General features: G+C 35.0%; 1 protein-coding gene across 1 annotated transcript; it reads left to right on the top strand.

Annotated features, from left to right (window-relative positions):
• Positions 1-820: 820 nt before the first annotated feature.
• Positions 821-14257, top strand: LOC150089835 (uncharacterized). The gene is made up of 4 exons (XM_090389671.1): positions 821-941; positions 2668-2815; positions 6710-7122; positions 13033-14257. The coding sequence occupies exons 2-4, from the start codon at positions 2749-2751 to the stop codon at positions 13501-13503; spliced, it is 951 nt and encodes a 316-aa protein (XP_090245797.1). The 5' UTR covers positions 821-941; positions 2668-2748; the 3' UTR covers positions 13504-14257.
• The last annotated feature ends 12662 nt before the right edge of the window (positions 14258-26919 follow it).

Here is a 26919-nt window from a genome sequence, read left to right as displayed (position 1 = left end):
GCCAGTGATCAGATTAACGTATTTTTTTTTTTTTTTATTACTGTTACCTGATGATTGAAGCTTAGTGATGCCTCGGAACACTGCTTTAATCCTCCGCAAACAAATTCTAGGACCACTCCTGCTTCCATCCATCTTCCCACACAAACGATAAAGTTCTGGTGATATGTGTGCTAGTTTCATACAGTTAACTTACATTATAAAAGATTATTTTATCCAGGATTATTTAAGGTGTCTTTACACACAAGATGATGTGCAATTCCAGTGTTATTATTATTTTTATTTATATTTTTGATACTTCAGAGTACTGTATGTGTATGTATAAAAAAATCCTTTACAAATAAATAAATATAAAAACTATCTTACTTCAGTTTGACAATTTTGAATAGCTGAGGTAATGTAACAATCTGATTTTGACATTATGTTTTAAAAAATGAAAAAAAAAAAAAAAAATATATATATATATATATATAAAAATAGGTGGTGTCATCAAAAACGTAATATGGAAATATGTGTTTTATCATATTTATTCATCAATTATAAAGCTACCCGATTAAAACTCAAAACTTGTGTCAAAGGTACTATTCTTCTATCAATCCAGTACTTCCTTGATAACGGCATCGCCTCGGACAATTTCCAAGGAAACGTAGCGCTGCTGAATCGCGCGGCGCAATGAGGTAATGAAGCTTGTTTCTCATTGGTTTTCAATGACATCATGTACTTCAAGCGTTTCTCATTGGATTCTTAACATGAGGTAATGCCTATTTTTAGCTGAGCTAATATAAAAGCAGAATTTTGAGTGTCGTAATATTTGTTCACTCCTTGATTCTATCCAAAAAGCCTACCTGTAGTTTACGTTAGTCAACGTAAACTGCGGGAGGGTTTTCAAAATTTATACTGCCAAAGTGAGTATTCAGAATCGATGAAGGAGTTACTAGAAGGAGGTAAGTGCTTCTTATAGTTGGATTTTTGTTTAAAAGTAAAATGTTAATTAATATGGTAGTGGCTAGAATGAACGAACATCTTCTGCCCCAAGTTAGCGGACGTTGCTGGTTGCTTACTATTGAGAGAACCGCTATTGATCTAGTGTTTAAATGACCGGCTCAATATGCATTCCTGTAGATAGAAGAATGAACAAGAAGCTCATTTTTAAAGTAACAAGAAACTTAGCTATCGCTGTCATTTGGCAAGTTACTAGGGTGATGACGAGGGATGATTTTGACTTTAGGGAAAACAAAAGGCAGTTAGAAAAAATTTATGATATGGTTGATTTTCTCCCATTAAAATTTAGACTAACGATCTACTTGAAGCTTTAAACAGTGAAAATACAAGTTATGTAATAGCAAGCGGTTCTTTAGGCAACAGCGCTCCCCCCCCCCCTTAAAAATAAAAGTAAAAAATTAGGGAGGATTGCCTATTTAGGTATAATTGGATTCACTTGAAGTAAAAATTAAATGGATACTGGTATACATTGACTAAAAAAAAAGTTACTATGAAGTTGTAACTCCAGTTGCCTGGATAGCAGGTCTAGAGTATGAAAATAGATTTTATATTCTTGTTAAATAAGGACAGAGACAACTAGTACTTATTGGTTAATATGCACTTGCTTCCAAAAATATTCAACATATAGTGGTAATCAGGTATATAAGCAGTCTCAGGTAGGGGTTAAAGGGACTATAGCCCTTATTCATCAAAATAACATGGAATAATTTTACTGCTACATGATGATTGATAATTAATGCTTCCCAGTAACACTGCTTTAGCCCTCCCATTTAGAAAATCCTGTGGCCACCCCTGATCAAGTAAATGCTTTGCTTTTTGAGCGGCAAATTTTTTTTTTACTTTTAATCATCCAAAAGACACTTCATCAACCTCCCCCTGCCCAAGTACAAAAGATCATTAAACATAATGCAAAGCCAAATGCCAAACAATATGATTTAACAGTTTGCTTTGATTTGAGAAAAAAAATTGTTAGTTACAGTGGTACTAAATATAAAGGAATAACACATGAAATTCTGTGTTATGGTGTTTTTTCTTTTTTATTATTATTATAAATCGAATTATTGGTTAATGGCACCAGAGCCTTTTGCTCATATCCATAGGTATTTTTATGTCTGTAGACGTATGTATTCATGAGCCAATCTGCATGCAAGTTGGAAAGCCTGAAATAAGTTTTAAAAACACCTATACACCTTCTGCTGATTGGCTAATTACAGTCTTGATTGAAGAGGGTTAGAAATTCCTCCAGTCACCGATAACAATTAAACTTGAACCTTTTGAAATGAGTAGCAGATAGTGATGTATCATGTTGGTTAAGCTGCACTTGATGGCTATTTTTTTTTTTTTTTTTTCTTCAGTTTAACTCAGTTGGTTAACTGCTGGTGTAAAATTATGTAAAAGGGAGTATAAATTTTGAAAGTCTTGATAATAGATAATTTTGAAATAATTTCCATCTCTCAAATGAGAAAAAGCTTTGTTTCCTACTGAATCCCTTGCAATTATAGTTTTATAATACTGAGTTGATGCCATATACCAGCTTTTTATGTTTTTAATTCATTACAATTCCTAGAAGCAGCACAATACTGATTATTTATGATTTTTTTATAATAAAATGTTAAATTTAACTATGTTGTATGGTAATTGAGATCTTATTACTTTTTATTTTTCCAGGCTCTCCAAGAGAATTTGAAGATTTATCTGTATGCATTTTTATTCTTCCATGAATGCAACTGTTGCTTAAGTGAAATAATTATGGATGTCTTATCTGTGTTGCCGATTCTCTATGCTGGTGAAACCTTTCCAGAAGATTTAAAATTGGGTATGTTTACAAATCCAAAATTGTGACTGTTTTGAAGTATTCTTTGATTAAATGGTTTAGTTTTACAGAGAACTATTTGGTTTAGTTATTGACAGTTATATCTGAATGAATACATTTATGTTTTAAATTTAATAAACAGTAAAATTCAATAACAATGATTACCATTATAATGAAAATATTTCTACTTTGTGGCAGACTTCCCTTATTATTAGTGCTCTGTCAGTCTTGTTTGAACAGAACAGTTTGAAAAATTCGATGCAAAGAATTATTTTCAAAGTCCACTTATGCCTAAAAGGATTAGGAGAATTTGCCTGAAGAAAACAAATCGAAATTTAAAAAGATGCAGTAAAAGAATTTATGATAATCCTTTATTGTTTTCTACTATTTTTGAATAATTATGCTTTTTGTTTTTCTTCTTTTTCTTTTTTCTGTCTCCCTTCTTGGTACCCACATTTTCTTAAGCATTAAAACAAAATTAATGTACTAATACATGAAAGGTAAAACTATGTGATGCCTATCGTACCATATTTCTGATTGTGTGGTATGTCTTATACAGTGAATAAAATATACTTTCAAAGCAACACTCCCTGAAAAATAATAAATGTTGGCATATGTGTACTTTTGCAGTACACATATGCTGACATTTTATTTATATATTATTGATTTTAAATTGATATTTCAGTAAAATGAAACAGAAATTACAACTTATACATGTGAGAAAAGTGTAGGAGAATTTATTATACAAATAATGATTCTTGAAATAATTTTCAGAGATTTTTCATTAGAACAAAAGTTTGAATCAGCAAAATGATTCATGCATCTTAAGAAGTTCACTATAATAAGATTTTACTTTTATATACACAGAATATGCAAATATAGGATGAGTCTTTTAAGATCAAGGTTTATATTATATGCTAAGATCTGATAAAATATAAACCTTGAAAAGGTTTATATTTTATCAGATATTAGCATTAGTAGTGCCGATGTAAGAAAGCAGGCTTATAAATCCCATTAATAACCACTGTCTTCTGCCACTCAACTGCCCCTTTATCCATAGCAGTAATTTGTCCTAAAGCCACACTTGTTGTTGTTATTGTTATTTGGTTTTTAGGAGAATTAGCAACTAAGGCCATATTGCTCCGGTGCGGTGGTCATTCCCTGACCTTTCCGCATCCTCCGTATTTGGTGGTGACGGGCTCGAACCCCGGTCTAATCAAGAAGCGTGTGCTACGCACTGCTGCTCCTTCCCACCTGGCTACGGAGGCAGCAAAGCCACACTTATTCTGGCATTACTGCTGCCCATATGCAGTAACAATGTTAAACTTCTCAGCACATCTACCTAATTTTTCTAGGTCTTGTTGCAGTACTGCATGATAACTTGATAATGCCAATAATTAATTAATATTAAGAAATATTCCTTATCTTTTTGACAAATCCTTTAAATTTATTTAACCTCCTCAGAATTAGGTGGTGTGTGTGTGTGTGTGTGTGTGTGTGTTTGTGAGTGATTTTTTTTCCCTGCTTGTTGTATACGAGTGCTATACTTTTAACTAATGGATTACTCTACTTATTAAATGAATTTTTTAAATAAACAGCAATGAAACAAAATTTTTATTCCTTTTGCTGAAAGTATATATAAAAAACACATAAACATGAAACCATTAGTCAATCCCACTGTAAATTTTATAAAACTGTTAAGCATATGAAAATGAGCATATGTAATTTTGATTTTGTAGATAAAGAATATGTAACTTCTCTTGCAATAGTAGTAGCCATGCAACAAGAAATGTATGTTTACATTACATGAAGACTAGCATTGAATAGCAAGTCATTGCAGAAGGAAAAAATAGTAACATGAAGACTAGCATTGAATAGCAAGTCATTGCAGAAGGAAAAAATAGTAACACAAACTGTAGTGTTTCTTCTAGCAGTTTTTATTACCATATTTCACATAATTACTGTGTAAACAGTTATGTACAACACTTCAAAAACTACTCAAGGTGTGTGTGTGTATTTGGGAAGCTATACAGGATAACATTCTGTTATTATCTGTATATTCCCAAATAGTTCAATGTGGGTCCATCAAACCAGTGCACAGAGAGTCTTTTTACTGGCAGACAAGGCTCTATAACTCTATACTAGACTACAGGAATACAGAAATATATATCATATAAGTATTTATATCAGAGTATGGATGAAAGTGGATATTCAAAGCATATTCTTCATTTAGTATTTGGCATACTAGATTTCAACTAGTTGCACTTCTGTATGATGGTGTTATATTGAACTGAGTGTGGCAATTATTCACTTAAAGTTACAGCTTTTATTTTTATATTCTGATGGTATAAAATAATTATGAGGTGTAGCAATAAAGTTCCCAGACTGGTTTATTAAAGGGAGAACACAAAGTTAGAGTTCAAAATTGTTTTTATTTTTATTCAAAATAATTACCACTTGAATGCACTTATTACGCTATTCTAAAAGTTTCTGAAAGGAGTCAGCAAAGGCATCCAAAGAGGTGTTCAGTTCAGTAGTTGCATTTTTATTTGTCTTCAACATCCTGAAATTTCTTTTCTTTGAGGACAAGAATGAGGAAGAAGTCTGCTAGGTCAGAAGAGTAGGGCAGATGGTTGTTCTGTACAATGCCATGTTTTGTCTGAAATGTTTTCACAACAAGTGCAGAACAGGCAGAGGCACTGTTGTGCAACAAGAGCCAACTGCCTTTCTCTCAAAAATTGCAGCCTCATTTGGGAAATGTACTTCAATAGTCTTTAAAGCACCTATACGTACAATGCAACACTGACTCTCTCCCTTTCTGGTACAAAATTCCTTGTAAATCAAACAATGTTTGTCAAAAAAACATGATCAGGATCATCTTGATCCTGGACTTCTGTAACGTTTTGTTTTGGTGATAATTTTGAAGCCCACTTCATTCTCTGATGCTTGGTCTCTGGATCATGCTGAAATACCCAACGCTCATCTCCAGTGACAATACAGTTAGAAATTAGGATTGTATGGATGAAGTCTGCATGATTACTACCTTCATTGCTCTGCTCATCCATGAGGCTGTGTGACATAAATTTTGCACAGTTCCTTTTCCCTAAATCTCCATGCAGAATTTGATGAATCTTCTTCCTATTCATATCCAACTAATCAGCATCATTCTGAGAGTCAAACGATGATCTCTTGCCACAATTTCCTGAAATTTTGCAACTTTGTCCTAATTTCGAGAAAAGATGGATGCCCACTTCTCAGGTCGTCGTGAACATCTTTGTGTCCATCTTTGAACCACTTACCATTCAAACACACTGGTACAACTTAATATTTCATCACCTTAAAGAGTTTCAACATTTCAAATATTTCTGTTGCAGATTTTTCCAGTTAAATGGAAATTTTGATAGTTGTTCATTGCTCTATTGCAAAATTGTGACACGGAATGTTAACGCTACTAATGAAACTGGTTGTTACTTGTAACCTATCAGCCTGCTGGGCAATCTCTGTGCCACTATCTATTGGAGAAAGTTTCAACTACAACCACCAGGGGCATTCCTAGGATATGTGGCACCTGGGTGCCAACACAAATTTTGTGCCCCCTTTAAAATTTTCTTCATATGTGTACATAAGTTTCAGGTTTTCAGGTGTCCCTTGAATATTGGGACCCGGGTGCAGTGCATCCTCAGGGTGGCCTGCCCCTAACAACCTTTCCGAATTATTTTCAAACTTGTCAAACATGACTGCAACAGCACCAGCCTGGGAACTTTATTGCAACATCTTGTATATGCCATCAATATAATTTATGTATAATTAGAAAAGAAGCTTTAATATAAAAAAATATTATATAATGTTTGTTTGAGAGGTCTTTCTGAAATTTATCTTAATTATTTATATTTTTAGGTCATTTGCACACCATAAAACAAGCTAGTGATAAAAAAAATGATGCAGCCTCTTCTTCCATTGGACTTGCACATTGGAATATAGATAATTTTGGTCCCTATTTAAATTTTGATTTCAGTGCATTGGATGGGTTAAAAGACTTTCCAGAAGACTGTATAGTTCCTGAAAATACAAAGCGAGACAGGTTAGATTCCCTTGCTTCAGGTGATGGCAGTGATGTATCCAGTTTAGAAGATTTGTATCCTGGAGTTGGAGAAATTACTGTAAAAACTCAAATAAGTACTGTTCGAATTGATTCTGGATCTACCTGTATTACATCCGAAAAGTATTTGCCACAGTTGCCAGCTTCAGATGTACAAGATATCCTAGATGGCGGGGAGACATTTCAGGATCTTGATGTCTTGTTGAATCAGGTATAAATTAAAGTGAATTGCAGTAGTTTTATTTAGAACACAGATTACTTAGAAAGATAGATACAAGGGTCACTCAGAGTTATCTGCCTCTATAATTAAGTAGTAACATAGCCCATTTTTTTTTTTTTTATCTATATATACCCCCTTGGGTTCAGTTCATGTCCTCCATTTTGAGAACAAATAAGAAATTCCTCTGGAGGCAGGATTCCTTTTTCTGATCTGAAAAAGCCATTTACAACTTCCTTGAGGTTATCACACTTAAATTGATGTCTACACAGGTGTTTCTTCAGATTTCTGAACAGGAAATAATAATTGAGGGCCAGTTCCAGACTGTAGGACATGTAGTTTAACTTTTGGAATCTGCAGTCTCTCAGGGCAGCAATTGTTTTTTTTTTTTTTTTTTTTGTAGTTGTTGGCGCATCGGCTTCTGTGGCCATAATGCACCTCCCAAGGTTTTTGCAGTACTTTGATCCAAGCCCGAGGCGGGATTCGAACCCGCGACCTTTGGGTTGCTAGGCAGGCACTTTACCCACCTGGCTAGCCCGGTCGGCGCAGCAATTGTTTTATGGGACTTAAATACAACACCATTGTCATGAAGAAGCCAGACACCTCAATAAGTCTCCCTCTTTTTCTGTTTATTTCTTTTAAATTTTTGAGAACAGTAGCATAGGCAGTTTCCAGTGACTGTTTCCTTATGTAGAAGAATTCCCCCTGTGTCCAAGATTTCCCTAGTGGAGGGTTGAGTCCCAAAATTTTTGGGTGCCTGTTTTATTCTGAATCCCATTGGTGAATCCATGTTTTATCATCATTTACAAATTATGTAAGAAACTTTTGTGGCTCAGCAACACACAAATAAGTTTTCCCTCACATTTGTGCCTTGCACTGTCTGAAGAGGTGAGCATTCTTTGCACCCAGCAAGAACTGCCCTACGACATGGCCAAGTGTTTGTAGAAGATAGTCAGTACCAAAAACCCATCAGAAATCACAGACACTTCAATATGTATATCCTGCATAACTAGTCTTCAATTTTTTTGGCATATTTGTGGAGTTTTCACCTCTGTTGATTGTTCTGAGTAGAGGTAATCTTCTGGATTCTCAACCCCATTTAAAGTACATAAGAATGAGATGATAAATCCGGTTTTTTTTTTTTTTTTTTTTTTGTACATTAAGCATATTTATAGTCAAGGTAGCTTAAATTATAGAACTCCTCCCTTACTGCTTAGACCAAAATTTTATCTGGTATTCAGAAGAGGCAACATCACAATATACAGATGGCTCTGTTCAGTTTTTTAACATTGTTTTACTAAGGGTTGGCTACTTTAAATCTCTTGTTTTTCCATACTTCATCATATTGAACTGGACCTACTGAAAACAAGACATTTGTGAGAAATAATAAAACTTTTTTTTTTTTTGGATGTAAAGCACATTTATAGTCATGGTAGATAAATTATTGAATTCCCCTTGTACTTCTGAGTTAACATGAAATATTCTGTATCTAGCCTGATGGTTGTAAATTTTTTATTTTTTTTTTAGTCATAGAGATATGATGCATTGGTGAATTCTATGCATAGCAAGGCAGTTTTATCCTTATACAGAGTGTCTCAAAAATATTGGTACAAACGGTTAGAGGAGGTAGGTAACATCTAAAGGAATGTGAATTGCGTAGGAACCCATAACCGGAAACTGTACCCTGTCGGTACACGGCGCTGTTCATCAGTTCGCGAGAGGGAAAATTTCTGGTTTACTCATTCAAGCAGTAGCCACACGAAGAGCATGCATCGATATACGAACAGTGAGCTGGCAGACATGCACCTAGTGTATGGATTAGCAGAGGACAATGGACGAGCCGCTCAACGAATTTATGGAGAATGCTTCCCAGACAGACATGTACCGGACCACTGTTTGTTTGCACGTGTGCATCAAAATTTGTGCGATTATGGGTCATTTAGAGGTAACAGGAGTAGTGCGGGCAGACCACGTTCGACGCGAACTCCTGCCACGGAAGAAAGTGTGTTGAATGCCGTCCAGAATAATCCTACTACCAGCACGCGTGCCATTGCCCCTGCCTTAGGAATGTCTCGTTGCAGTGGACAGTGTGTCTGGCACCACGATTCCTTACACCCATTTCATTTCCAAAGGGTTCAGTTACTGCTCCCCCAAGATCATCCTGCACGTGTGGCTTTTGCGCAGTGGTTTCTCCAAGAAAGTGTTCAAGACTTGAATTTTCCAGCCTATGTTTTGTTCACAGATGAGGCTTATTTCACTCGGGAAGGCTTATTCAATTAGCACAATACTCATGTGTGGGCTCATGACAACCCACACGGTGTGCGCCTCCATGTGGCACAACATCACTTCACAATAAATGTGTGGGCAGGTATGGTCGGTGACTGCTTATTCGGACCATACCTGTTACCATCCCGCATGAACTCCGCTAAATATCGGATCTTTCTTGAACAAGTTCTACCAGGGTTACCTGACGATGTTCCAGCAAATGTGAGACGCAACATTTGGTTTCAACATGACGGGCCGCCTGCCCATTATGGAAGGTGTCTTCGTGACCATTTGAACAGGCGTTTTGGGCGTCAATGGATTGGCCGTGGTGGACCCGTTGCCTGGCCCCCACGCTCACCTGAATTTATCGAGCCTTGATTTCTTTCTGTGGGGAGCCCTCAAATCTGTCATGTATGAATCGCCTGTGGAGACGGAAATGGATCTCGTGGTGAGACTCATCTGCGCTGCTGCTACTGTCAAAGAAACTCCAGGTGTGTTCGACCGTGTCCGTCAATCCATGCTGTGTCGGTGTCATGCATGCATTGCGTCTCATGCTGGAACCTTTGAGCATCTGTTGTAACATCATGAAATGCATCCATCTCGTACTCCATTGTTAATATTATGTCAAATAAATGTTTGCCACTAATTACTGTCTTGTGTCATTTCTGCTTCTTGTGCCTCTGCTACTACTTTCCCGTGACGTTTCCGGTTATGGGTTCCTATGCGATTCACGTTCCTTTAGATGTTACCTACCTCCCCTAAACATTTGTACCAATATTTTTGAGACATCCTGTATAATGTACCTGGTTTAATCAAAGTCTGGGTGTGCTGTAAAAATAAATTTTTTACAGCACACCCAGTAAGTAAAAAAAAATAAATTTTACTCGCTGATAAATGTTTATATTAATATTCTTTAATATAACCTCCTTCTGCAACTACACACTTGTTCCATCATGCTTGTCACTGAAATAAACATTTTTGGAATTTATCTTTTACAAATGCTTTTATAGGTAGCTTTGTGTTTGATAGGATTGCTTGAATCAGCCCATATTGTTTTTCTTTTCATGTCCTGTTTTAATTTTTGGAATAGCTTAATTTATATGGTGTCAAATCAGATGAATAAGGTGTATGTGGAATGACAGGAATTTTTTGCCAGTCAAAAATTGCAGATAGGAGTATTAGAGGTGTTCCTACTTTGATATTAGGGGTGCGTGCAGAAATTCACACTCCTAATATCATGGTGAAGGAGCTACCATCTAAATATTTTTCAGGTTATTTACAGCAGGTTTACTTCTTGGTAGTAGGCTGAATTAACAGTGACATCTTGTAGAATGAATTCTGATAACATCATCCCTCATTATCAAAAAAATGCTATCGATATGGCTTTCACTTAACTTTGCTGGCAGTGATGTTTTCCATTGGGAGCTTGAACCTTGATCTCTGAACTATATCCATACACCCAAGATTCATTTCCAGTTATATTTGTTAAAAATGCAGGATGCAACACAGCTTGGTTGAGCAACTCACATGAAGTGATGACTCGATGCCATCTTTAATCTCAAGTAAGAATATATGGAACGAAGTTGGTGCTCACCCACCTCATACCTAACTCCACAGCCAAAATTGCCCGAATGAAACCAGATGAAAAAAGTAATCTCCTTGGAAATTTATTGAGTGGTCAACCTTCTATCTGGTTGAATGATGATGCAGACTTCACTGATGTTTTGGATGTTGATGGGCAATTGCTTCTGTATTTATCTTCAAACAAAAAAATTCCACTAACAAAACCTTTGAAACCACTTGAACTCTTTTCCCAACTCCCATAATAGTGTCATCCATAAACTGTAACAAACATTTCATGGATTTCTGACTGATACTGACTTTCCAAGTTTGGCACAAAATTTCATGTTTGCATATTTCAGATTTAATTTTCAGTATATGTGATAAATGAGAAAAACAGGTGGTCACTTAAAGCAGCTTTCTGTTAGACTGATGTGTAACAATTTAAAATTTATGTGGAGAAAACATTCTCTGAAGATGCAACTGTAAGCCCTGCTCACAATCTAACTGCTGCCATGCATTCAAGAGTAAAAATCATTCGCTGAACTTTGGTTTATATGTATCGTTCTGATATCAGGAAAACTACTTTTTGCTCTATAGCATTTAAAAATACTTAAACGCTTAAGTTTTCACCCTGCACTTAAGAATTCTTTTGTTCATATACTCCTTTGTTTGTTAAATAATTTAATTCTAATTTCCAGTCAATGATGGTATGTAGACTCATGCTGAAATGTGCAATTTTACTCTCTTTTAATGTCCAGCTAAATTTCCCAAAAATTGAAAAACATTACAATTCCAGTTTAACTAAAATTGAAGTGTCTTTTTGCCAGTGGCCGATTATCTGTGTTTGAGGTATGCTCTTCTATCTTATCGTCAAATGCAACTACATTTGAAGAAATGACACTTTCTCTGGTGTTTGTTCGTATGTTAGTTATAAGTTTATTTCAGAACTCTGCTGTTGAGGGGAAAAAAGGGGGGGATAAATGTAGTTAACCTGTGAACTTAGAATTTATTTGTTTTGCTATGAATATTATTTGCAGTCTGGATGCCTGTTCCACGAATGGATAGTTCAAGTGCAAAAAGTGTGTATTCTATAATTTCTTTCATATGAAGTTTCCTTTTGTGTTATTTACTTGATAATGCTAGGTGATAAAGGCAGGAAGAATTAGCTTCAAGAGTTTTGGGATGAACATACTGATATGTTCTATATTTTGAAGTCCAAAAAAGGAACAGGCAAAAGCAGACAGGAATAAGTAGTACTAGCAAGGGTATGCATGAGGCATGCACACACCTAACCTAACTTGTTTCTACTCACAGGCATCAGTCCTCCTCTATGCTCCATTGTTTATTGCAACACCATATCCTTTCAGAATATGCATATTATTCCTATATAATAAAAACTACTTTCTGTCCTACAGCCCTTGTCACTTACCCACATTATAGGAATCAGTGAAAATCTAAATGAATGTTTTGCTCAGCTCAGATATGGCAGCGAACCTAGTCAAGTGATCAAACATAAGTGTACATTAATAGTACAGGCATTTAAGTTGACTGTGATTTGAGACCACATGACTACTAAATACGTGATATTCTCTCTATCATGTAAACTTCTCTTTGTCAAATTTCTCCTTTTATCCCTGCAAGTTCTGGTACAGTGATATAATGTGCTGTGCCATCACTGTGAATTGGCATTTAACTTAATTGCATCTTCAAATTCAGCTTCAGGTTACAACTGTCATTGCAGCTACACCTTTACATTATTTATAAATTAGTGTTCTTCATATATGATGGCTTATGCCATGCAAACCTGTCATTTACATACACATTCAGATTGGTAATTTACTCTTGTATTACAGCATATGTTGCTGTTTGGCAGTGATATAAGATAAAATGAAAGTAAATTGCAGAGAAAATCTTTGCTGGATGAATTTTTAGCATAAAACAATTATTCTGTCATGTTTTAGCTTTTTATCTTTTGGACCAGATGAAATGTATTAATATTTGGTCTTAAATTACTCATTAGAGTTAATTTCTCAATTAATTTTAAAATTTATTAAGTTTTATTATTATTATTTACAGGCTTCTCCTGTGTTAGTTCAAAAGCTTGGAACAGTTGTTGATGCCAATTCTGTACTCTCACCAGCATCCATTTCTTCAAGTGATACCTTTTTCTCAAGTTCATCTGAAGCATCATCATCTTCATCTCACGAAAAGCATCTGACACAAGAAATTTATTGCGCACTAAAACGAAGTGTTGACATCACAACCGAAGATGACAAAAATGAAATCATTTCTAAATGTGCTAAAACATCGACAACTAGTGTAGAAGTATTTGATGACACAAACAAATATGTAGAACTGAGGCGAAAAAATAATGCTGCATCTCGAGCATCTAGAAAAACAAGAAAAGAGCGACAAAATGAAATGGAAAAAAAGGCAATAGTTTTAGAACAAGAAAATGAGACTTTACGGGTAAAGGTCCAGCAATTAACAGAACTCAGAGAAGAACTAAAGCACCATCTCTATAAAGTTGTACTGAAGAAAAAGTAGGCATCTCATGTTGTGATATAAGTTATAACATCTTTGCTAATTTGTACATTAATTCTACTTCTAAAAAAATGTTCTGCAGTAAGGAATGATAACACGTACATGAATCTAGAAAGGCTAGAATGCTTTGCCATAGCTTCTGTTTACAAAAGTGTATTTGGAAAAGAAGAAATGCTATATCTGTACATGCACAAATTGATCAGTACAAACTTCTATCAGTAACAAGCTAGTGCAAAACAACAAGAAGTGCTAAACAATACTTGTTTTTTTAATTGAAAGTTTTTAGTCAAGATTTCTCCTTTTTCACTGTAGATTTTTGTTTTTGGATGAACTGTTTGGCAACTATTACACAATCATATCTTGCTCATAGACTAAAAATGCAAATATTTAGTAGTAATTATGTTATTCTAATCAAAGGATTGTGAAATGGAATAAGGACAAACTATAAAACTTATATTTTCCTGTGCAGACTGTATTCTGCATCAGCATGTCTGTTCAAGTTTCACCAACCATCCAGTGACTTCATTTGGATTTAATGAAAAGGTTTTTTTAAGTGACACCAAGTGAAGCACTGTGCCTGTATGCTCAAAAAAGTTGTGAATTTTTCTAATTTTTAAACATGCAATTTTTTTTTATTTTCATTGTTGAGTGTTGAAGAATTAAAGAAATGCCACTGTTTTCTTGTAGTATAACTTGTAAAGAACTTGTGAAATGAATTTTTGTAAATAGTTTGTATATAAATTGTTTTTACATTGTACACCTAATTTTTTTCCACTGTGAATTATTCAGCCTGACAATTTTAATTTTATAACAAATGAATCTTGCAAGACTCCTTGCACCAAACTAACACTTAATTTAAGAGTGAAAATTGCTCATAAAGACTACTCCATCCCTAGTGGGAAGTTCTTTCAACTTTAGTCAATGAGAATTAAACCCAAATGATGTGTGAGAGCAGCTGTGCTATCTGCTACAAAGCTGAACAATTAACAAAACATAAGGTCAGTCATTTAATAAGTTGGAATATATGTGCCCAACCAGTTGCATAGCATCACAAGCTTTGGCTCTGGAGCAATATTTGTTTATTTAACCATTCATTTTCTTTTACACAAATGTGCCCCATTGTATTCTTGTCATTGTGGAATCATTATGATTCCACACACAATTCCTACAGCATTTGTTTGTTTAGTATTAATCATTTGCCAAATATGTTGTTTTAACCCAAATAATGCATTATCTATTTTTGTGCAAAAGTAATGGGTAACAAATTTAGTTGCTCATTATGCTCCGTAATATTGCATGGCTACTGTTGGTTGGTGGTTGGAATTTGTGATGATGCACCCTGCCATAATTTTGCTGAACTGAGGAAAGTAATTCCTTGCATTATCAGTCAACTTATTTATTGGTTACATTTTTGGTTACATTTTTGAATAAATTAGCAGAGAACACTTGAATCAGATGCAATGAGACAATAATTTGATGGAAGATATTTCTATTCATAATAACTGCACAATCCTACACCAACTGTTATTAAAAATATAGTGTTATGTTATGTAGTGTTATGAATACTGCCCATGCTCTTGTAGAAACACTTGCTGAGAACCGTGAGCCTGCTGATATTTAAGGATGTGCCTTATGATAAACCTCTCTGTTGAAAAAGGAGGTGGATGCCTCTGAAAGCTACGGTGTTTTAGCGCTTTTATCATCCTGTGTTTTATCTACATTGTTTTAATTATTCTTTGCAGTTTAAAATTTCATATTTTATTGTACAGACAGTTACCTTTTTATCAGTTTTATCCAGTGGAATTATATCATTCTATTTATTTCATTATTTTAATATAACATAACACTATATATATTTTTAATAACGGTTGGTGTAGGATTGTGCAGTTATGAATATGAATATTCCCAACCCCAGAGGCCTATTTGAAAATTGGGAGATATTTCTGCCCTTCTAACTGCAAACAATAGTAATTCAAAGAAAAATCGGGAAAATTGGATCGATGATCATAGCTAACTTCAAGACCAAAAAATAGGTAAATCAAATAACTAGCAAAACATCTCCCACCCAATTATTGTCTCATTGCACTTAATTCTACTCTTTCTAAAGTAATGGAAATCAATTAACCATCTATCTAGAAACCTTCCATCTGATCAACAATTGCCAGTATGTATTCTGTCAGTATCAATCCACTGGTAATATTCTGGCTTATGTTACCCACCTATAGACAAATTCACTGAAAACATTTGGAGAAATGCAAACAGTTGCTCTAGACATTTCAAAGGCTTCTCGTCGTGTTTGGAATAAAGGACTTCTAAATAAGCTTCTATCTTATTGTTTTCCAATTGTGTTTTGTAATTGGATATCCAGTTTTCTCTCTGATTTCTCCCGGCAGGTGATGGTAGAAGTTAGAAGACAGGCTCTCTTGTCTTCTAACTTCTCCACTAATGCTGATGTTCCCCAAAGTTCATTTCTTTCTTCCACTCTTTTCCTCTTTTATATTAATGATCTTCTTCCATTGACCAGAAATACTATCCATAGTTTTGCTGATGATAGCAGATTGCATTCCACCTTCCCATTTGAGAAACCTTGCCCTGCACAAATAGCTTCAACTTCTCGAATATCCATTGCCACCTTAAATGCTGATCTCCAGGTAATTCTTCAGTGAGCTAAAGATAACTTAGTTGATTTCAATCCTTTTAAAACTCCTGTCTTATATCTCGCAAAAAGAATTCTTCTGCTCAAATGCTTATCTTTGATAACACTCCGATTTCTAGGCAAGGTCATATATCTTTATTGAGAATACCCTGACTTCTAATCTCTCTTGGCACAAGCACATTACAAATATTGCTTCCTCTGCATAAAAAAAACTGGGTTTTCTCTTTCACTCTTGGCATTACTTTCTTCCAAATGGCTGTTCATTCTGTACAAATCACAAATCCACCCTACCATGAAATATTGTTCTCACATCTGGGGCTGTGCCCCCAAAACCTCACTCAGGCATCTATATTCCATCCAAAAGAGGGCAGTTGGGTTAACGACTCATCTCTAACAGTCTCTCCACTCTGTCTCATTGACATTCTGTTTCTGCTGCATGTCTTTTCTATAGATACTTCCATGGTCATTTTTCTTACGAATTGGACTCTAAAAGCAGTCCAAACACATGTGGCATCAACATCGTTTTACTGTCCAACTTTTTTTTAATTTGACTTGCGTTTTCTGGAACAACCCTTTCTTCATGCATATTTCCTGAAAATTACAATCTACAGAAATTCAAGTCTAATGTCAACAACAAGTATCTTCTCAACCTTAAGTTGTAATACCTCATGTTTGGGGTTTTCATAAAAAAAAAATAACATTCCATATTCACCAGATTTAGCACCATCAGACTTTCACCTATTTCTTAATTTGAAAAAATACCTGGCTGGCATCCATTTTTCTAATAATGGTGATATCATTTGCTGCTGTGGATGATTCCTGGAAGCATTAACATTAGTAGAGGCATTTGATGCAAGCTTATGCAGCATCAGCCAAAAAAAAAAAAAAACCACTTCCACTTCACCCCTCTATTCGTTCAAAATACCTGTCCAGCTGAGCCTTAAACTTATTTAGGCTATCAACCTCCACTACAAGGGATGGAAGTCTGTTCCACCAACCAACCACCCTCTGGCTAAAGGCAAATTTCCGCACATCTATCCTACATCTGTCTTTCCTCAATTTGAATTTATGCCCTCTCAGGTGATTATTCTGAGCTAGAGGTAGAATCCCATCAGCATTGAGCATGCTCAAACCATTCAAGGTTTTTATACACCTCTATCAGATCACCTCGCTGGTGCCTAGTCTCCAGACACAGTAATTTGCAAAACTTAAGCCTTTCTTCGTAAGAGCACCCCTTTGTTCCATTCACTAATCTTGTTGCCCTTCTCTGTACTCGTTCCAGCAGCTCTACATCCTTCTTTAAATGAGGCCTCCAGACCTGTATACAGTACTCTAGGTGTGGCCTGACCATTGCCTTATACAAGGGAATAATCACCTCCTTATCCCTGCTGGAAAAATTCCTGTATATCATTGACAATACTCCATGAGCTACTCTTGCAGCCCGTCTGCACTGCTCAGAGAACTTCATATCTGCCTGCACAACCACCCCCAAGTCCCTTTCATTCTCTACCACTGTCAGTGTAGTACCACAGAGTTGATACGTTGCTCTGGGGTTGCTGTTTCCCATGTGTAGTACTTTACATTTGTCAATGTTAAACTTCATTTGCCACCTCTCAGCTCATCTGCTCAACCTTTCCAGATCCTGTTGCAGCAGCATAGTGTCAGTAGTGTCCTTGACAACCCTGCCAACCTTTGTATCGTCTGCAAACTTGGACATTAAGCTTGATATACCATCATCAATATCATTTATAAATAACAGAAAACAATAATGGACCCAACACTGAGCCCTGAGGGACTCCACTAATAACATTAGTCCACGATGAGCAGTGTCCATTGATTACCACTCTCTGTCTTCTCCCCCTCAACCACCCCTTTATCCATAGCAGCAATTTGCCTCCAATGTCACACTGCTCCAATTTGTGTAGCAGTCTTCCATGTGCAACAGTATCAAAAGCCTTTCTAAGATCCAAGTATATAATATCAAAACTATTCCCTGCATCCAGTTCTTTTGTGACTGCATCATAGTATCCAATCAAATTGGTCAGGCAAGACTTCCCCTTAACAAAACCATGCTGTGTCCGAGCTATAACTGAAGTCTTGTCTAAATGATCCTGCAGTGCTTCTTTAACCAGTGCCTCCATTAAATTTCCTGGAACAGAAGTTAAACTCACAGGTCTATAATTACTTGTGTCAGCCTTTGATCCTCCTTTGTGAATTGGGGTCACATTTGCACATTTCCAGTCTATAGGTACCTCCCCTGAGTCCAAGGAAGCTCTCATAATTATGGCTAAGGGTTTGCTTACTTCCTTTGCTGCCTCCTTTAATATAACTGGATAGATCCCATCCACCCCGGGTGCCTTTCTTGTGTTTATCTTCAACAGTTTCTCCTCCACTTTACTCCCAGTTATTTCAAGATTCTGTAGCTTACTGCTAGAGTTGAATACACCTCTGGCATTCCCCTCGCTGAATAACTCCTCATGTGTGAATGTCGATGCAAAATATTCATTTAGTTTGTTAGCTACCTGAGCAGGATCATCAACAGTTGACCCATCAATATCAAGTGGACCAATCTGATTCATCCCCTTCCTTCTAGAGTTTACATAAGTAAAGAACTCTTTGCTGTTTTTCTTTGCATCCCTTGCCAAGGATTTCTCGTAATCTGCCTTCGCCTGGCTAACTTCCTTTGTAACTTGGTTGCATATCAACTTGTATCTATCATAGGCTTCTGTCTCATGTGTTAATTTGTATGTATCCCATGCATTTTTCTTCTCTGCCATATGTCTCATTAGTTCATCTGACATCCACTTAGGCCTAAACCTTGAACAATATTTCTTAGTTGGTATGTAAAGCCTAGTAGCTTCCAAGATAAGTTCTTTGAATGCTTCCCATTTTGAATTTGCTGTTGGTAACATCATCAGTTGGTCCCACTGTATAGAATTTAAATACTGTCTCAGTCCATCGTAGTCGCCTTTACGGAAGCAATAACCCTTCCCTTTACCCCTAATGGTAGTTACGTCTTTGAGTAAATCCCACTTCAGCACACTGTGATCACTGCCACCTAGTGGTTCATTTATCTGCAGATTCTTAATGCATGAAGAATCACTGCTGATAATCAAATCAAGAGTATTACTCCCTCTAGTTGCCTCCTGAACATGCTGATGTAGAAAACAATCATCCAATAAATCCACAAAAGCCCTGCTAGTGTGTGAGTGACCAGCCCCCAAATTCCAGTCAATATCTGAGATATTAAAATCTCCCATTATAAGACTCTCTGATTTACTGGCTCACTCTATTTCCCTGTACAATTTCTTATTATACTCATCAGAGTCATTAGGCCTATAGCACACTCCTACTCTCAATTTTGATCTCCCAATGCTTATGTCACACCAAACTGACTCAACACTGCACTGTCCAGCGATGCCGACTGGCTTCACTTCCTTGGTTTTTATGTGTTTCTTAACTAATAGCATAACCCCTCCCCCCTTCCTATCCTGTCTATCCTTTCTGTAGACGTTGTACTCCCCAAATTCCAGTTCTGCATCCCTTATATCTGTGTGACACCACGTCTCTGATATCCCAACAATATCTGCCTTTGATGTTTTGAGCAATACCTCAAATTTATTTACTAAACTCCTAGTTGGTGTACACACAAGTATACCTGCACCTGTTCCTATTCTTAGCTACCCTAACACAACCCATGTGTTTACTTGTACCGCAATGGCTCCCAGCAGTCTCTGAATTATCATGCATCTTGTTTTTCAGGCTTCTGCTCATTCTAATAGAAGCAGTGCAAGAATCTCTTTCACCTCTGCCAGTGGCTACTGTCAATCTATTGGTCTTTGTCTCCCCCCCAAGCTAGCAGTTTTCCGACCCACCTAACACTGCCTCGATAGCATCAGCAAATATTCTTGCACCCTTTCTATTTAAGTGTATCCCATCCCTGTAGAAGCAATCTCTCCTGTTAACAAGTACAGTCCAGACTGAAAAAAATTCTACCCCTTGAGCCTTGCACAATCTTTCCAGGGCCGAATTGATCGACAAGGCTCTCATCATATACTCCTTCCTATCGTGTCTGGGCAGAATTGCAGACACTTTCAAATTCAACCCTAAAGAAAACTTTCTTTGCAGCTGGAATCAACACACTGCAGCATTGGTGGCAAAAGTCTATTGATTCCTCAAATAAACCGTTCATATTCATACCACAGACTTTTCAAATGCCCCTTGTATTTAGAGTTTGGTTCTACCCAAATGACATGTTATTCCAGGATTACTGATACTCAAATAAACTATTATCAATCAGCTGCATAGTTAATCCAGATCTTGAAGTAGCTTGATGTAATTACTCAATTACTGCCTTTTCATTATAAGCAAGTGCAGACATTAAGTCAAAATATCTCATTAATGTATTTGAACAATGAATCCTATGGTAGCCAACTCATACCATTAGCCTGTAAAAGAACAGTAACTATTTATAACTCATCTGTCTCATAATACTTAACTAACCCTTTATCAACAGTGTTAATTCACCCTTAATGCCATACAGTTCCAACATTGTGGCATTAAGAGCACACTGTTGGAACATTGTTCTCTATTTATGAATCAAATGCTATTCTTTATCAAAAATCTGTTATCTCTAAATCTTAAAAACTAAGTTGTTCCTTTGAAAATTGCTTCTTATGCTCACTTTCACGTTTAATTATTTTTTAATTCTTTCTGTCCCATCGACAACATAAGCATCATACAATTCACACTGTATTTTGTTGTAAGATTAACGAAACAACTCACTATAAAGGTGCAAGCTTTTTATTGCAGTTATACAAAATACAATAAAGGGCGAAAAAAACATGCATTACAAGTAGAGTATAAATACATTGCCATAAAAAATAAATGCTGAACAGAAGCTAATTTCTACAATGCTTACTAATTTATAAAAAATATTCAATGTACATTTATAAAACGTTCTTGTCTTTTAGCTATAGCTAGTCTCATTAAGTAGCTATTCCCATTAAATTATCTTGTAATTATGCTGCCAAAAAAGCAGCACATTGTCAATGTAAATTCAGTGATGAACAGAGGCCATATGTTCAGGTATGTATGCCTGAGGTAGTTTAAGTAGACATTTAAATTCCTATTTTATGCACAAGTTGTTATTAAAAACAGATACCTAACTATTTTTCCTTTAGTTTATGTTGCAAGTGATAAATTTCTGCTTAAGAATAACGGAAAAATGTGAATAAAATGTTAAATGTATTTAACATTTATTTAGCATTTTACTATTCATTAAACTGAAGCTTCAAATATACATATTTCTATTTGTAATGACCTAGAATTGTGTCTTTATCCTGAATAAAACTTATCTAATAATATAAATTATGAATTTTATTAGATAAGTTTATAAATATTAATAACAAATATTTATTTCATTCACTCACAAATTCTTAATCTTCTGAAGATCACTGTATACATTGATGTGCATTTTTTAAAAGTCAAAGAAAAATGTCTTGCAATTATTTAGCGTTCTGTTACAATAAAGACAATATCTTTACTGTCAAATATTAAAAAATAATAGATATAACTTTATCAAAGATGAATTACATCTTGCAACCTTAATAAGAAATCCCGAAATTCTGTACATATAATCAAATTTTTATATATTTACTGAAGCAACCATTCTTTTAAATTTGTAAATGAAAAATGCAAACATTTTTAGTGGAGATAATGGGCCTGAGGACATAAACAAGGTACAATTCCAGTTTAGTAATATCTCTCTTTCATACCTATACAAAATATGCATGTTAAACAAGTTAATATTCTACTAATACTTTAACAGGTTTTCGTGTTAAAATATTAGCAAAATGTAACTAATACTTTATCATGTTTATACAGCATTGACCAAAATAATAATTTAAAAAAATTCCTCTTTAGTTCAAACTATCCACTTCCATAACACCAGATGGAAGAGTGTTCCAACAGTCCATTATTCACTGGCTGAAAGTAAATTTTGATACATCAATCTTGTGATCACCCTTTTTCCAATTTATAACCCCTTGTGTGGATGTCATGAGAAAGAGTAAAGATGCCATCAGTTAAGTCTTTCTTAATAAAAGTATCTTTTTGTGTCCCTGACGGATTCTATCCCTGTTTTCTGCACCCATTCCAATTGACCTACGTCCTTCCTAAAATGAGGCTTCCAATATCTGTATGTAGTACTAACATGAGGCCTTACTCATTGACTTATAAAATGAGATAATCATCAATGTGTCCCTGATGCACTTTAATAGCAAAGAATAAACTAACAGATCATAACCTTTGAAGCCATGTGATATAGTGTTCTAAACTATAAGTTGTGAATTATTAAGTGGCAGAAAAATCCTAAAAAATGCATATTTATATAATTTAAATATAGCAATCAAGAAATACTGAATATACTACAACATATATACACATGATCAAAAAAAAAAAAACTGAAAGCATTCAGTTTTCTAAGTCATTATGCAGCCTGCAAAGTTAATCTTGTAGAATCCTCTACTGGAATGTCACAAAACTAAGCAAATATTGAGCAGAACCCGCACCAAAATGCTGTTCCTGTTGATTTCCCAAAAAAACAGAAAAAAGTTTTCTGAAATGTTAAGATGATCACTGTCAACTACAATGTAGTATCCAGATATCATAGAAACAATGGTTGTTAATATCTTACAACTTGAGCATTGTCCCCAAGTAAGTTCTGCAATATAACAAAAAAACAGATGAGTTATTTGTTGGACCAGCTGCATTTGGGTATCTCTTACATTCAGGTCATTCAATACTTCACAGTATTGGTAAAGTTAAATATTCTCCAAAATGAGGTATACAAAATTCAGAAATCTGAAGAGTAAATTTGAGTTGCCATGGTGCATATTAAGCCTAATAGTTAAACTGGCAAATTTCAAAAAAATTCAAATTTCCCTTTGGAAACTACACACATTCACATGTGTACAGGGTAATTTGAAATCTATACAAGAGTGTAAGCTCTTCAACTTTTAATACAAAAATCAAAGAAAACCTTTTCTTGAAAGGCCCTTCACATTTACAGTTCACTGAATACAAAGTGCACAAAAGAGTTTATCAGAAATTATCATTAATATCAAGGATATTAGAATATTCTTGACTGTTCTTATCAAGGATTCAAACTGTATCCAAAATTTCACAGTGCAGGCACTACTAGCAAATAGTAACCACAATGACATAAAATGGGTAGTATCCAAAGTAATTTCTGTGGTCAAAGAAAAAGTTGAGGACCTTGGTTTCAAGTGAGGAAACTACAGTGCATTGAAGTATTTCTCAGGCTCTATTAATGTTCTCAGTCAAAGGAGGTGGGAAAGCCGTAATGGTCAACTACAGACCAGTGAGTTTAACTTCAGTGGTCAGAGAGAGAGATCACAAGTCTGTAGTTAAGGATACAATACAGGACCATCTGGAGAGGAACAGTATTTATGGCTTTAGCAGATTAACTGAATGCACGCACCTGTCTGGTGCAGTGCTACTTTACAACTATTTGTGTGAAGAGTGGCAAAGCACCGGCATTGCTATAAAGTTTCAAATTATGTGTTTTTTTATAGTTCAAGGTTACTTGCTTTTGCATTCCCACTAGTTATAAACATCTAGTCTCATGCCAGCTGTTTTTGAAAGATATGTATTGCTTCCATAAATAAAAATGGGAATATGAAATGTGACATTCAAGACTACAGGAAGTAGACATCTTGAGGTAGATTCTGCAGGTACAATGTATGTAACTTTCAAATTTAGAATGCTGTGAAGTGTATCAAATTTTGAAAATGCAAGTGAAAAATGATATCTTATATATATATATAAGGTCAAAGTTCAAAGTTCCAATTGACTTTTGTGAGTGGTAGTGTAAAATTTGGGTGGGAGGCATTACTGGTAATTAAGGCCTAACTGGCTAGCCATAGTTGTTCTATCAGTTGTTGGTTTGCCTATTATTCTATGTCAATAACATGAAATCAAGTTAAGAGATATATAAATGTAAAATTTATGATGAAACTGAAAAGAGTAGAGGTTTAAAGTTAGAGGAGAAAGGGAATAAAGAATAGTGTAGAATAGGGAATTATTAAAGAATAAGTCTAGAAAGATTAGGAAAATAACTAGGAAGAATTAGGAAGGAAGGTAACATTCCTTCACATGGCCATCTCTCTCTGCTACTTCCTCATGGGCTTTGAGCAGACAGCCATACTAAATGAATGTCTCATGCATACCCATTTCTGTAGTCTCAATAACAGTTTTGTTTACTATGTACTCACGTTTAGTTTTGGATGTCCTAATGTAATAAGACAAATAAAATTTAATGGTTGATTAATTTTAAATTAATTCAGTTTTAATTTTGGTTGTAATTATCTGCAAAATATATATATATATATTTTTTTTTTTTGAAATGTTTATATAAGTATTTGTACACATAATAAAGCAGAAAATATGCACATACATGCATTTGAAATTTTAGATGCTTAACAGTCCTTTCAAATTTTTTCAATTATTTTTATTAAAAACAAAGCTACATACAACAATTATTGCAATCCATTCAGAAAAGATGAAATATTGATAATCTCCCAGCAGAATTGAAAAAAACCCAAAAGTCTTCTAGAAAAAAAAGAAATTTGTACGCCTGTCAAGTACAGCAGTTGTGTCTGTTTGTTTGCTACAATTTTGGGTGCACACAACTGTCTGGTTGGAAAAAAAAAGTGGGATAAACAGTACAGGCAAGATTGTTCAATCGATCGGAGGCTGGCAAAAAGAGAGAGGGACAGAGTAGTCATAAATGGACATTTCAGCTTAAGATTGATGTAGCAAGTGGAGTCCTTTAAGAATCAGTACTCCTGTTTGTAATATTCCTTAATGATATTCACGAGGGAGTGCAGGAGACTGTCAAAGTTTGCTAATGACATAAAGGTAGGAAGAGATTAGAAACGTGCCATTTCATTTCAAACGTACTTAGATCAGTTGCAAATTGGTCTGAAAAATGGCCACACTAACATTTAATGCTTCGAACTGTAAGGTTTTACACCTGCGGAACAGAAATCTAGAAGTTACTTATAAGCCAGGGGAGAAGAGTTAAAACTGGTCAATGACAAAAAAAAGACTCGCCAAGTTATGCATAATGAGATATGAAATTTACCATGCAGTGTAAACAAATAGATTGGAAGGCATATGTCCTATCTATGAAATATACGGTCTTTGTAAAGTAGGGAAAAAGGATATAATTGTCTCTTTATATAAGATGGTAAGATCACATTTAAAATATTATGTTCAGGTGTGGAAGTCACGCTTGAAGAAACACACAGAGATTCTAAAATGGGTTCAAAGAAGGCAACCAGATTGATGAAAGAGGTGCCAACTGACATCCATATGAAGAATGCTTAGAAGGGCCAGACTGCAAAACTTGGGTACTAGGAAGTCTTGGGGGAGGAACTGATTGAGGTATACAAGACATTGAAGGGAATGAGTAAAAATGAATCAGGTAGGTATATTTTCACTGGTAGGAGAGGCAAGAACTAGAGGTCACAAATATAAAATTTTTGGGAGTAACAGAAAGCTGTATTTAATGAAGTTTATCATCAGCCAATGTGTTGCAGATCATTAAAATAAAGTGCATGCCATGATGGTCAAAGCACAGACTTTGATAAAATTCAAAGTGAAATTGGATAGCCACTTTTTGGCAGCAAGGAGGGCATGCGTGAGTGTGATAAGAATTATTTTTGGGGTTTTTTTGTCAAATGTAGAAAAAATTCTTCCTTGCAACATTTGTCATTATAATAATGAAAATAAAAATATCAATAACAGAATTCAAAAATTTAAATCAAATCATAAAATTCTGTTATATTTTATTTTTCTAAATTTGAAACTGCCAGCTGTAAAGGATGCAAGATGGCAGGCGATTCACAAAATTTCTTTTTAATTCAATGCACTACAGCAAATACACACAATTAGAATTCCAGCATATATCACTCAAATAGCCCTTCTTAAGCATATATTTTATATAATAAACCAAAGTTAAGCTAATAGCAAAGTTAATAAACCAGGTAGTTATCTCTTTTTCAAAAAAACAGATATAAGATAAAGAATATCAGACACCATATATTAGAAGAATGATTAGTTTGGAAAAAACAAAATATAAAACTTGAATAATTACAGTAGATGACTGTTAATTGAGTAAACATATTCATGCTGATGACTTGGAAGGTGCATTACACTGATGTGTATATTGTGTAATGCACTTATCGATCTCACTCAAGCTACTACACACATATGCATTTTCTTTTACAAATAGTAATAAAAAAAATTACAAATTTAAAAACAAAGCAAAACTCCAGTGAAGCTTTTTTTTTACTCTGTACAGATTATTTTTCATAATTTTATGCTAAAATTTAAAAATGGAGAGCAGTTTCTTTTATATAAATCAGGACCTAATGTTTTCTATGTAAAAAAAAAAAAAAAAAAATATATATATATATATATATATATATATATGAAGCTTTGGGCATAATCCAAGCATTTTCCTTGAATTTATTAAAACTATCCACTTCCACAACAACAGATGCTAGCTTGTTTCAGCAATCAACCACCAGTTAGCTGAAGGCAAACTTCTACATCTATTCTGCAACCATCGTACCTCAATTTGAACTTACACCCCTGATGTGCATAGTCTGAGCAAGAGGAAGAATTCCATCAGCATTGAGTTTGCTCAAGTCATTCAAATACTTTAAACATCT

The sequence above is a fragment of the Mastigoproctus giganteus genome, chromosome 2 (genome assembly GCF_048544385.1).
Source record: "Mastigoproctus giganteus isolate SK-2022 chromosome 2, ASM4854438v1, whole genome shotgun sequence".
Lineage (NCBI taxonomy): Eukaryota > Metazoa > Arthropoda > Arachnida > Uropygi > Thelyphonidae > Mastigoproctus > Mastigoproctus giganteus.
Note: the sequence above shows the minus strand (reverse complement) of the source record. Positions and strands in the feature narration are given on the sequence as shown.